This window comes from Phytophthora cinnamomi (genome assembly GCF_018691715.1).
Source record: "Phytophthora cinnamomi strain GKB4 chromosome Unknown Contig4, whole genome shotgun sequence".
In the NCBI taxonomy this organism is placed as follows: Eukaryota; Oomycota; class Peronosporomycetes; order Peronosporales; family Peronosporaceae; genus Phytophthora; species Phytophthora cinnamomi.
The window spans coordinates 141,208-152,831 of record NW_027150937.1 but is presented as its reverse complement, the minus strand read 5'-3'; the positions used below and the strand labels follow the sequence as shown (position 1 = coordinate 152,831).

Below are 11,624 nucleotides of genomic sequence, written 5' to 3'. Positions count from 1 at the left end.
GCCCGCAATTGAAGCCGAGTGCATCTTTGCATTTGTGGGCGAGTGCGAATGGACGAAGACTGAGCAAAACAACGACATGAAAACGACGGAATTGGAAAAGGAGAGAGGCGATTGCCTCGGTGGAGGTGTATGGTGTGAAGAAGACGACAACGAAGAGGTGGGAGATACCGCCGAAGACTGGCTGACAAGCGCAATACAGGAAGACTCGCGCCGACGACTCGTTCCAGAAGTGCGACTCTTAGCTGGAGAACGGATGGGATGGTGGTCGGCGCAGAAATTTGACAAGCGTGTAAGGATGCGGACACTGGTGAACGGAGCCGTGAACGACTCGCGCACGAGGATATTGCTGGACACCGGGGCAAACGTCAGTGTCATCTCGGAAAAACTTGCCAAGCGACTGAAACTCCGCGAAGTAGTGGGGCATGGACGTTGCATGGATGTACAAGGGATCACCAAGGGCAAGATGATGACGACTCGCCGAGCGAAGGTGAAAGTCACCCTTGGATGGGAGCGCGTTTATGTTTTTGAAGTCTGGATAATGGATCACTGCGCCGGGGTAGAAGTGGTGCTTGGCACCGATTTTATGATCCCGGCCGGTATCCGACTGGACCTCCTAAACGCAACGGCCAAGCTCCCCGACGAGGTAATGATCCCGCTGATCAAGACTCAAAACATGATGGACGAGGCCGAAGGAAGCCACGTCGCGTACGGTCCGACGAAACCAATGCAAATACCGGGCCATGAATGGGACGAGTTCAAACTACAACGGCGACAACCCGAGCCGACGACTCACGTGCCGTGGATCCGCCGAACTGAGACGTTCATCCCAACTGTCACCAGGTTCTACAAGGGACGTCCGGTCAGGATTCGACTTACCAACGCCACGGATAGACTGGCGAGTTGTCCGGTACACTTCCCGGTGATAGTCTGGGTTCCAATTGGGTCGCTGCCGAAGACTGAAGGCTACGTGCGGCTAGAATCCGCAAAGTACAAGGAGTGGCAGGTACTCGCATACGCTGCCGCACGAGACAAGACACTACTCAAGTGGGAAGCTGAACTCTACCAACAATGGTTGGCCAAGCAGCCTCCAGCGGTGGAACAAGTGCGTTACCCGACACCCAAAGGTATCTTGCAGCGACCGGACAAAGACTCGGCCGAGAAACCACCCGTCAACAATGAACGTGACAGTGCCGACGACTCGTCGGTGACGGATGACTCAGAATGGATAGCGGAAGAACATCACCGACGACTCGACGCTACTGCCGGCAACTCGATGGGGGTGACGACGACTAACGATGAAGCCATGACTCCAGAAGCAGCTGGATCAGGACTGGAGACTGCTGAGTCGACGGTGCGCCGCGACGAAGACCGAGGACTAGAGTGCAGTCCGAAGAGGCATCCACCGATGACTCAGACTGCACCAGCCGAGAAGCCGGAGACATCTCAACGACACTCGACCAGACGTTCATAGCAGTAATGCGTGTACTGGTCACGGAAGGTACCGTCGACAGTAACGACGAGACGGCGGGACACCCGGCAGCGGACATCGAACTGGAAGACTACGCGCATGAATTAGCGTTCCTCCCCGATTTATCGGAGCCAGAGCCGACTACACTCAACTACTCGGCGGCGAACGTCAAGAATCCCGAGTTGTCGGCAGACCAACAAGGGAGCCTGATCGAAGTACTCCGACGCCATGAAAGTATCATGATTGCAAGCGGGAATGCACTCCCACCGCCGGCATATGGCGTTGTCTGCGACATAGATGTGCAGGGGCATGCGCCGATCAAACAGCGGGCCCGACGGATCCCATTCAAGCATCTCAAGAAATTGTACGAACTCCTCAAAGGACTGCTCAAGGCAGGGCTCATCGCGTTCTCGGACAGCCCGTGGGCCTCGCCAATCGTCATTGTCCTCAAGAAGAATGGCCAAGACATCCGCCTCTGCATCGACTACAAGATGGTCAACGCGGTAACGGCAATCCTGGATTACGCCATGCCGCTCGTCGACGACTTGCTCACAGACTTGGAGACTTATCTTTGGTTCTGCTCGCTCGACGCGGCCAGCGGATTCTGGGCCATCCTGATGACTCTACGTGCGCGCAAGATTTTGGCATTTGTGTGTCCTCTGGGGCATTTCGAGTGGCTACGAATGCCTTTCGGCCTCAAGAACGCGCCGATGATCTACCAACGGATGATAGACAACGCATTGTGGGGATTTGTGCAACCTAAGGGCGGCTGGAACGCCTTTGCAGCAAAAATGAAGGCCGCCGAAGACTCGGCAGAACACTGCCGGCGACTCGAGTCGTCGCCTCGCCTACCAGGCACTACAGCGACGACTCGAACCAAGTTTGCAGCTGCCCGCGATGACTCGAAGACAGCTGAACCCATTACTCGACTCATTAACAGCCCCGAAGCCGATATGTTTACGACCAACGAAGCCGACGAGTCGTCGCTGGTACCTGTGTTCGACCGGCGATCCTTCGTGGACGATATCTGTTTCGGTGGCGAAGACTTCGACAGTTGTTTGGCGACGCTGGATCGGCTCCTCAGTCGTTTTGAAGAGTGCCGGATCAGCGTCAGCTTTACCAAGAGTACTTTCGTGCAAGGACGCGTTGACTTTCTGTCCCATGAAGTGTCAAAAGACGGCATTCGGCCCGATCCGAAGAAGCTGGACGCGATCACTAAGCTGTCTTTCCCACGAACGAAGAAGGGAATGCAGTCTTTCCTAGGTGCGCTGAATTATTACAGCCGCTTCATCCAAGACTTCGCTGTCTACGGCGCGGCGCTGTACCAGCTGAAGGAAGACGATTTCGCGCCGGAGGGTGACCGCACAGTTGCCCGCCGGAGTTTCCAAGCTCTCCAAGACAAGGTTACGGCAGCGCCGATACTCCGCCACTTCGACCGCACCAGGACGTGCACATCATGCTGTTCGCAAACGAGTGGGCATTAAGCTCCACGCTGCTACAGCTGCATGATGACAAGTTGCACCCTGTCCGCTTCTGCGGACGTGTATTGAAGGAGGCCGAGATGAACTATCATGCGGCGGAAAAGAGGTGCTAGCACTGTTGCTACTGCTGAAGACTTGCTACACTCAGTTGGCGGGACGGACAATACGAGTTTACACTCGCTTCTCCACCTTGGAGTGGATTACCAAGTCAAAGTCACTCTTTGGGAGAGCTGTACAATTCGCGGTATTGCTCTCCCCGTGGCACCTGATCGTCCAACGAGTCAAGGAGAAGGACTGTGCCTTCACCCAGCTGCTCCAGTCGACGGTGACCAACTTCGTGGACCTCGATGACTCATTAGACCTGGTTGCCCCACCGACTAAAGGCTCACCGACGACTCGCATGGACCCAAACTTGCTCTATGCACGCCTACCGACGACTCATACAGGCTTCGTGGTCTCTTTCGATGGGTCAGCGAAGACTGAGAAGTACGGTGGTTACGGCAGTTGCTCATGGATCGTGTGGAGCCTTCCGGAGTGGAAAATAGTTATTGCAGCGAACGCTTACCTCGAGAAAACCACGGTCAATATCGCCGAGTACACCGGCATGAACAACGGCGTTCTCGCCGCGATCGAACACGGCGCCGAAGACTTAGTGATCGTGGGAGACTCGAGACTCGCGATCCAGCAATCCCTAGGGGTGATAGCTTGCCGGAAGGAATCACTGATGGCACAGCTGAATCATCACAAGGAGATCACAGCACGGTTGCGGTCAGTCAAATACCTGCACGTGGTACGCGGATACAATGCTGCCGCGGACTCGTTGGCAACAGAAGCCTTGGAGTCAAAAGTTTCCAAGGTCATTCTGAGTGAGACCCGGAAAGCAGAGTTGGCCGGACTCAATCGGATACAAGAAGTGATCTACGAGTCGCCGCCGCAAGGATCAGAAGCACAAAACCTGGTTCCAGGAGGCTCTCTTCAAACTCTGAGCGGCGTCTCGACCGTGAAACGCAAGACATTTGCTGATTTCGTACGTCCAGAACCTGGAATGCTACTGGCGATGACTCGGGCGCAGACCAAGAGCAAGAAAAAACATGTCCGATTCACACACGATAAGCCGAAGTCACCGCCGAAGACTCGACCTAACCGGAAACCTCCTGAAATTCAACCCCGGAAACGACCCAAGCTCCACCAGCAGCTCCTAACGCACAAGACATTGATCCTGTGGAAGTCCAAGAAGAAAGACGACGACGAATAGCTGCCGCTCAGGACGAAGAATTGCGATGGGCTAACCTGAAGACCCTGTTACGCGGAGAGGTGGAGAAACTTGGATACCGAGCCGCCAGAGATGCATGGAAAATCGCAGATAAGTTCGTATTGTCGGAAGACAATTTGCTACACTACATGGGAACGAGTCGTCGGCATGAAGCTGAGTCGCAAGAGGAGATCTCGTTGCGTCTGGTGGTACCCACCACGATGATTCAAGAAGTGCTCCAGAATTGCCATGACTCGCTGGAAGGCGGCCATCAGGGTGTGGTGAGAACCTACCAGCGAGTCAAGCGAGATTACTACTGGTTGGGACTCTACACCGATGTGGAGAAGCACGTGAGATCGTGCCCCGATTGCAGCACCAGCAAGATCCGCCCCCAACTGAAGGGATACTCTCCTGGCAACGTGCTGGCGGAACGACCTTTCCAGTTAGTGTCTATGGATTTTGTGATACCACTGCCGAAGACTCGGAGGGGCAACACAGCCTTGCTACTCTTCCAATGTTCCTTTACGGGTTTCATCATTGCGAAAGCCATGGCGGATACGAGCGCACTCAAGGTGGCACAAGCATTCGAAGAATGCATATACCGACGATTCGGTGCGCCATCACTTATCCGTCATGACCGCGACCCACGGTTCATGAGCGAAGTGTTCCAAGCGTTTGCAGAAATGATGCAGTCAAGGTCACGAGCAACGCTGAGTTACCGGCCGCAAGCCAACGGACAGCAAGAACGGTCAGTCAAGACTGTAATGCAATCCGTCAAGGTATACGCCGAAGACCCGCTCCAACAAGACTGGGATGAAATCGTGGAGCGCTTAGTCTTCGCCATCAACAACTCACAAGACACGACTCGGAAGGAAACACCATTCTACTTGGTGCACGGGTGGGATGCCCAGTCAACGCTGAAAGCCATGTCATCCTCGCTCCGACACGGCACGCCGAAGCAGTCAGACGCACTGGCGTGGCGCCGCGAAGTCAACAGACAACAGCAGATTGCTATGGAAATGGCCAAGGAATACCAGGCCACCGAGAAGACTCGCAGAGCCCGGGAACACAACGCCAAACTCAGTAGGAAAGAGAAGACAATACTGGCGAAGACTCGGGATCACGAGTCGTCGGCGGCGGCACAAGACCAACCGTCTACGGGACAAGACACCCCGTCCCAAATCACCTGTCGCTCAAACCAAGTACGCATGTGCCACCGACGACTCGCGAGTCGTCGGCGGGTGCCCCGCACCAACCGTTTGTGGGACAGGGGGGACATGTCTCTCGGGACAGGGTGGGTCCACCGAAGACTGGCGGAAATGAGCCGATTGCAGGCCGAAAATCAATGCTACCGGTCCCGTTCGATGTCGGCAGCAGGGTCTGGTTGTACATGGAGAAAGTCAAGCCCGGCCTTACCAAGAAACTGGCACACCGTTGGCATGGACCCTTCCGGATAAAAAAGAAGATCGAAGACTACGCCTTTGAACTCGAGTTACCGGACCGCAGTGGATACCGATTTTACCCAGTCGTCCATATATCCCGACTAAAGCTGGTTGATGAGTTTGGAGATCGACCGAAGACTCGCCTCGCGCCCGGACTCGTCGACGACACGCGACTAGACTTTGACGAAGAACTGCTCCCTGAAGATAGTTGGGAGCCAGACCACGTGGCAGGAGAGTATGAAGTAGAAGCCATCCTCGACGACCGTGTGCCGTTGTCCACGGGAACTGAAAGAGCAGTGCGCGAGTTTAGAGTCAAATGGGTCGGCTACGATGAGCCGACGTGGGAGCCAGCCGCTAACCTTTCTTGCGGAGGGCTCCTCTATGATTACCTGCGGCGAAAACGAAGTGAACAGCGCCTGCAGATGGTTCAAGTTGCCGACGAAGACTAGGTGGCTATGAATCACCGCCATGACGACCTGTACTTGGGGCAACGCAGCCCAAGACCACAGACGAAAACAGCTACTGCAGTACTACTTTTTTGCATTTGAAAATTAAACGCTACCAAGATGGACAGCCAAACTCAACGGCAACTCAGAAGCGGAATTGGAAACGAAAACCAAATGGATAGAAGACGCTGCCGACGACTCGCTTGAACCCGACTTCAACTCAATCAGGATCGGAGGCAACGGCTGCCCGAGCCAAGACACCAAGCAAGCTCGAGTCATCGGAACCACCAGCAGCATCCAGAACTGGTCCTCCCGGAACAGACGCAGCAGTCGGCGAAGACTCAGACGCAGCAGGAACGCGAGCACCACCAAACTCGGCCACCCATTCTGAGCTCAATTCACCCGGCTGCAGCGACGAACTTGGAACAACTCGACGACCAACATCGACGCGCGAAGAACCAGCCGGGACAAAGAGCGGAGCCGACGGGTTGCATGGGACGAACGTGGTGTTGTAGGGGTGCTGCTCCGGCACATCGATCCAGCCGTTCCGCCAAGGCTCCGCAGCATCCAGGGCAGCGACCTCGCTCAACCAGTCGGCAGTCTTGGGCTCCCAAGGCAAGTACTCCAGAGAATACCCAGGCATGGTCGGCTCAAGCATGAACTCGGGCTTCACCTCCGAGAAACTAGGATCCTGGCTGCTGCCCCACTTCCAGATGTAGGGGACCACCTTGGCGCGGAGACGGTCACTGCGTTTGTTGCGCTCGACCACGTACCTCGACCAGGCGGCTTTCAAAGTATCCAAGTCCTTCCTCGTCCGAGTCTTCCGCGCGGCAGTCCAGTCCATCATGTCCAAGTCAGCGGCAACTGCGGAGAACGTAGTCTCCACTGCCTTCGGAAGGATCCAGTGATCACGTTCCCAAAGCGAGAAGCCAAGGTCGACGTTGTCCGAGTCGCCGCTCCCACGAAAATTGCTCCAGTACCCCATCACTCGAGTCATCGGCGAAGCCAACTGGGATACCTTGGAGTCGGGATCAAACTCTGAAGTGTCAAAAGACACGCTTGAGACGGGAGTCGCCGGCGAAAGTTCTGCCACGGATGATCAGGGTTTTTGTAGTCCGCGAATGCCGCGATGCCTTCGGGACTGGAAATAATTCGGAGATCCCGGGGCACCGGTGCAGGCAACCGAGCATTTAGCATCTGGGTCCAGCACTTGAGAGCCCCAGGACGCGTAAAAGGCGGCTCGATGTACGGCACAGCCCACTTAGCCACTTGCTTGGAAAATCGGACGAGGGTAACTGACCCCGCGCCGGCGACGGCACCATCGGATGACGCCGGGGCTGGAATCTGACCCAGGGGTGGACGACGAAGTGGCGACGACTCGGCTGCTTCCGGAAGACGCAGACTGGCGTGGGACGGAAGAACGACGGGGTTGTCGACGGTGACTCGTGTGAGTCTTCGGGGGGACAGGAGGTGTTTTCTTAGGCTCCACACCAGCACCTGAGATAGCTCCCGACGACTCAGAACCTGGGAGCTCCGAGAGAGAAGAGGATTGAGGGACGCCCACCGATAACTCAATCACTGATCCAACGACCAAATTCTCCGCCTCCGAACCAGTGTCCGGAAACCACTCGAGAGAAGCGCCAGAATCAACGTGAACTTGCTCGGAAGGAGGAGAAATAGTGCTCGACGAAACAGCATCTTCATCCGATGACTCCACCACACAAGACGGCTTGCGGGAAGGAACAACGGGTGAGCTGTCCGACGAAGACTTGGCAGCGACCCCGGAGAAGGCGGCACGAGCGGGCGAACCAGTAGATCGCTGAGAACGAGCCCATCGCCCCTGGGGTTTCCGCCTCGACTTGCCCTTGGACGACGAAACCCTGGAAGCACCCGGGGCTTGCACTGCCAACACGGGCGGAGACTCTGCGGCCGCAGGAACACTTCCGGAAGACTCGACAACCTCCACCTCCAATTCCAAGCGCTCACCATCTTGAGAAGGAGCCCGAGAACCACCAGGAGCTGTCACCGAAGACTCACGGCTACCACCTCGACGGGAAGAAGACGTACGAGAGCCACGGACAGCGGAAGCTGAGTCTTCGGCGGGGCAGCGAGGTCTCTTGCCCGGGCGACTGGCGGACGGACTGCGACGGAGTGACGAGGAACGAACCCGCTTTTGCGACGCCGGACGAGAAACAGAGCTTGACCGACGACGAACATGATGAGAACCGGCTTCCCTTTGCGAGGAACGCTTGCGTGAGCAACCAATCTGCGTAGCGCGCACAGCCCGGTCCGCTTCGATATCGGCAGCACGAGTTCCCGGCGTTGTCTTGTTCGCCTCAGCCGACCGCTCCTCCGACGACAACTCAACATGAGAGTCCGATTCCAGGAAAGCAGCACGGGCCAAGTCAACGGCAATGGCATCCTCGGTTCGAGACGGATCCGCATTGGCCAGCATGTCCTTGAGGACCCGCCGAGTCTCGTGGCTAATGTCCAGCAGGTCCCAGTTCAACTCGCCAGTCGACAAACCTGTAAAACATGAGTCATCGGCAGAATCAGAACACAAGCCAGCACATCCAGCAACACGACGACCGGTACGAACCTTCAGAGATCAGCACGAGGACGTCTGGATCCATGTCTTCAAACTTGACATGCGCCCGAAGAGTCCTGTTGGCGCGCGTGAGCCGCTTCACCTGCTCTTGAAGGTCTTCATTTCGGCGCTGGAGGCGAGTCGACGACGAGTCATCGCCGGCATCCAAGCGAGCCAGAAGATCGTGAAGACGCTTGCTCTGTGCAGTCGACGACGCCACAGCAGCCTTGAACACCGTCTGCTCGCGAGTGAGCTGTAGAGCCATGCGCTTGCACTCGTCGTCAGCAACTCTAACGCGGTTCTCCAAGCGGGCGGCCGTCTCGGTGTGCGCATCCACGGCTCCACGAAGACCCTCCATCTCCTGGAGGTAGTGAGCCTCCAGGACCCGCAGACGCTTGACCTCTTTCTTGGAGTGCTCGAGTTCCGCACGCGCTTGCTTGAGGAACACCATGGTGTTCTCGTGCTTGAACGACTCCTTCATCGCCGAGTTTTCGGCGGCAGCACGCGCAGCTTCAGCGGAGTGCAACTGACCTCGCATCACGGCCAAATCCAGATTGACGTCATCATGGACCCCCATGTTGGGCTGAGCCGCCGCCACCACGTCTTCCAGCGAGCGAGCAGCGGCCAAGCGAGAGCCCACGTGGCGGTCCCCACGAATATTGGGACCCTGGTGCAGAGTGACATTGAGACGACCGATGAGATCCAACCGAGGACCCAACACCGCGATCACGCGCTCCGACGCCTCAGCACTGGCTTCCATGACGATTTGCTCAAGGGCCTCACGCGACACCGTGATCAGCGAGTCGTCGGTGGTGGAACGACTGGCCTCAGCGCTCAAAGTAGAGCACCGAGCAGCTAGCTCCGACGACTGGATCGAAACTGAGTCGCCGGCAGCACTACCAACAGGCACATCAACCAGGGAAGTATCCTGAGTGACAAGAAACGAAGGCAATAACTGTGAAGGTAAGCGAGAGCAGCTCAAGATCAAGGTGCCAGTCAACGAGACGTACCGAAGGAAGAGCCGGAGAGGTAGCCAGAGACGCGGACGACTCAGCGGAAGCGTCCAGCGAAGCTTGGCTCGGCGCATCGCCAACAGCGAGTGAGCCCAACTCCGGAGATGACAAGACAACCTGGGAAGCAGACGCACAAGCCGCCAGGCATCAGCATCCCACGTGAAGCTAACAAGAAAGCGTGAAGACGCCAGGAAACTCACCGTGGCCGAACTGGCCGTCGACTCAGCAGCGCTCTCATCCTCAGACACCGCCGACTGCGAGGGAGCAGGAGCAGCAGGCGAACCACCAGCACCAAGCGAGCTTCCTCGACCTGGCGAAGACTGACCAAGATACGAAGATCCGGGTTAGGAGTGAAGACGGCAAGAGAACAAGGAGAAGACGGCTTACCTGGAGCGAAGACCGAGATACACCGAGAGCCCTGAGGGCCGAGTTCACGGCGGACTGGGCAGCGCGCGAAGAACCAACCATGGCACAGGAGCACCCCGACGCTCACCAGCACGCGGCTCGAGTCGCGGTGGGGGCAGTTGTGGTATCGGGAAATGAAGCCAAGGCCAAAACCCAAAGGCGGGACGAGGGGCGAAGAAGACTCGAGGCGCCGGCGCTAACTGGCAAGTCACAACCCATCTCCAGTCATTGGACTAAACTCCCTGATCGCTGATTGGCCTAAATAGGCCGGTGACGATGACTCGTCGACGGTCCCAAGTCAAGCGCGGGCGGTTGCAGCTCGTTAAGTGCGGGGCGAACCTACTGGCAAGATCCGAACTTATGAGTCATCGGCGCCTGTCCCGAGTCGTCGGTGGCGTTTCAACGGCCGTTTGAGTCGTCGGTAACGCCGCCACGTCGCAGAGAAAGCGCCGAAGAGTCGTGAGTTACAACTGGCGGTCCAAAACGGACGCGTTTATACTTGATATTTGTATTGATCGATAGGAAACTTAAGAGAAGACAAGATAAGCCTTCGGGCAACAATAACAGAACAGCTTTTCCTCCCAACCACGCAAGGGCGACACCGGTGCCTGCAGTGAACGACCTGCAGCTCAAGGTAAACCTGGTAGGTAGGATTATGACTGTCGGTGGGCACATCTACTAGTGTAGCGTGTGTTCATCCCTGGCAGGGCCAAGAGTTAGTGGCCGGTGTATTGGTAGCGACGAGTCGTCGCCAGGAACTGGAGGAGCGAGAGCGCACTCCATTTATTTCTTCCCGCCGGAGTATAGCTCCGGCACCCTCGTATCACGCCGTAAAAGGCCGGGACCCTTCCTTCTGAGGGCCTGCGAGGTATATTTTGTGTGTGAGAGCGTGCTAGCCTTTGCTCGTGGCTAGTGACGCTGAGTCTTCCGTCGGTCGACTAGCGGAAGCTCGGTACACAGGGGAAACATCAACCCGGTGCAAGGGAAAGTTCCTGGGCCTTCAGGTTCTAACCCTAACAAGCCCATTGAGTCTTCGGTGACTCGGTGGGTGTTGTTGGTGGGGAAAGTGTGCCATATATAATTTAGCGCGTGTTCCTACACGACATCATCATCATCATCCTCGTCAGAGGAGGCCGACCGAGGGGCGAACCGTCAGTTTGTTTTCCCGCGTTGTGTACTGCGAGTGGGCTTCGACCCCTCGGTGCGCGAAATGCGTTCCGCGCCGCTTGTCGACCGCGGAGTCACCATGTGCGAACCTTGGAAGTACGGCGTACCCTCGGTACGGACCGAAAACACACCATCAGTAGTCTGCCGTCTGGCCGAACTCTCTGGTTTCTTCTGATGCGTCTGTGGGAGTGGGACTTTCGACGGGTCGTCCTCCTCCTGCTCCGCCGAGGCCTTGGTTTGGCCAGCCAGGCCGATGTCTGTGGTGCCAAAGCTCAGACGGAGCTTGCGCTTCCACTTCTGGAGCTCACGGCCCGCTATGGCAGGGGGCCAGTCACGGATTGCAGCATCCGAGGGGTGAGTTTG

At 56.9% G+C, this 11,624-nt stretch overlaps 2 protein-coding genes across 2 annotated transcripts; one reads left to right on the top strand and one right to left on the bottom strand.

Annotated features, from left to right (window-relative positions):
* Positions 1 to 463: 463 nt before the first annotated feature.
* IUM83_05251 (reverse transcriptase) lies at positions 464 to 2,952 on the top strand (the record flags this gene model as incomplete). The annotated part of the gene is made up of 2 exons (XM_067929379.1): positions 464 to 1,351; positions 1,462 to 2,952. The coding sequence occupies 2 exons, from the start codon at positions 464 to 466 to the stop codon at positions 2,950 to 2,952; spliced, it is 2,379 nt and encodes a 792-aa protein (XP_067799724.1).
* A 3,357-nt stretch (positions 2,953 to 6,309) lies between these two features.
* IUM83_05250 (Gag Polyprotein) lies at positions 6,310 to 7,086 on the bottom strand (the record flags this gene model as incomplete). Its single annotated transcript, XM_067929378.1, has 1 exon — positions 6,310 to 7,086. The coding sequence occupies one exon, from the start codon at positions 7,084 to 7,086 to the stop codon at positions 6,310 to 6,312; it is 777 nt and encodes a 258-aa protein (XP_067799723.1).
* Positions 7,087 to 11,624: the final 4,538 nt, after the last annotated feature.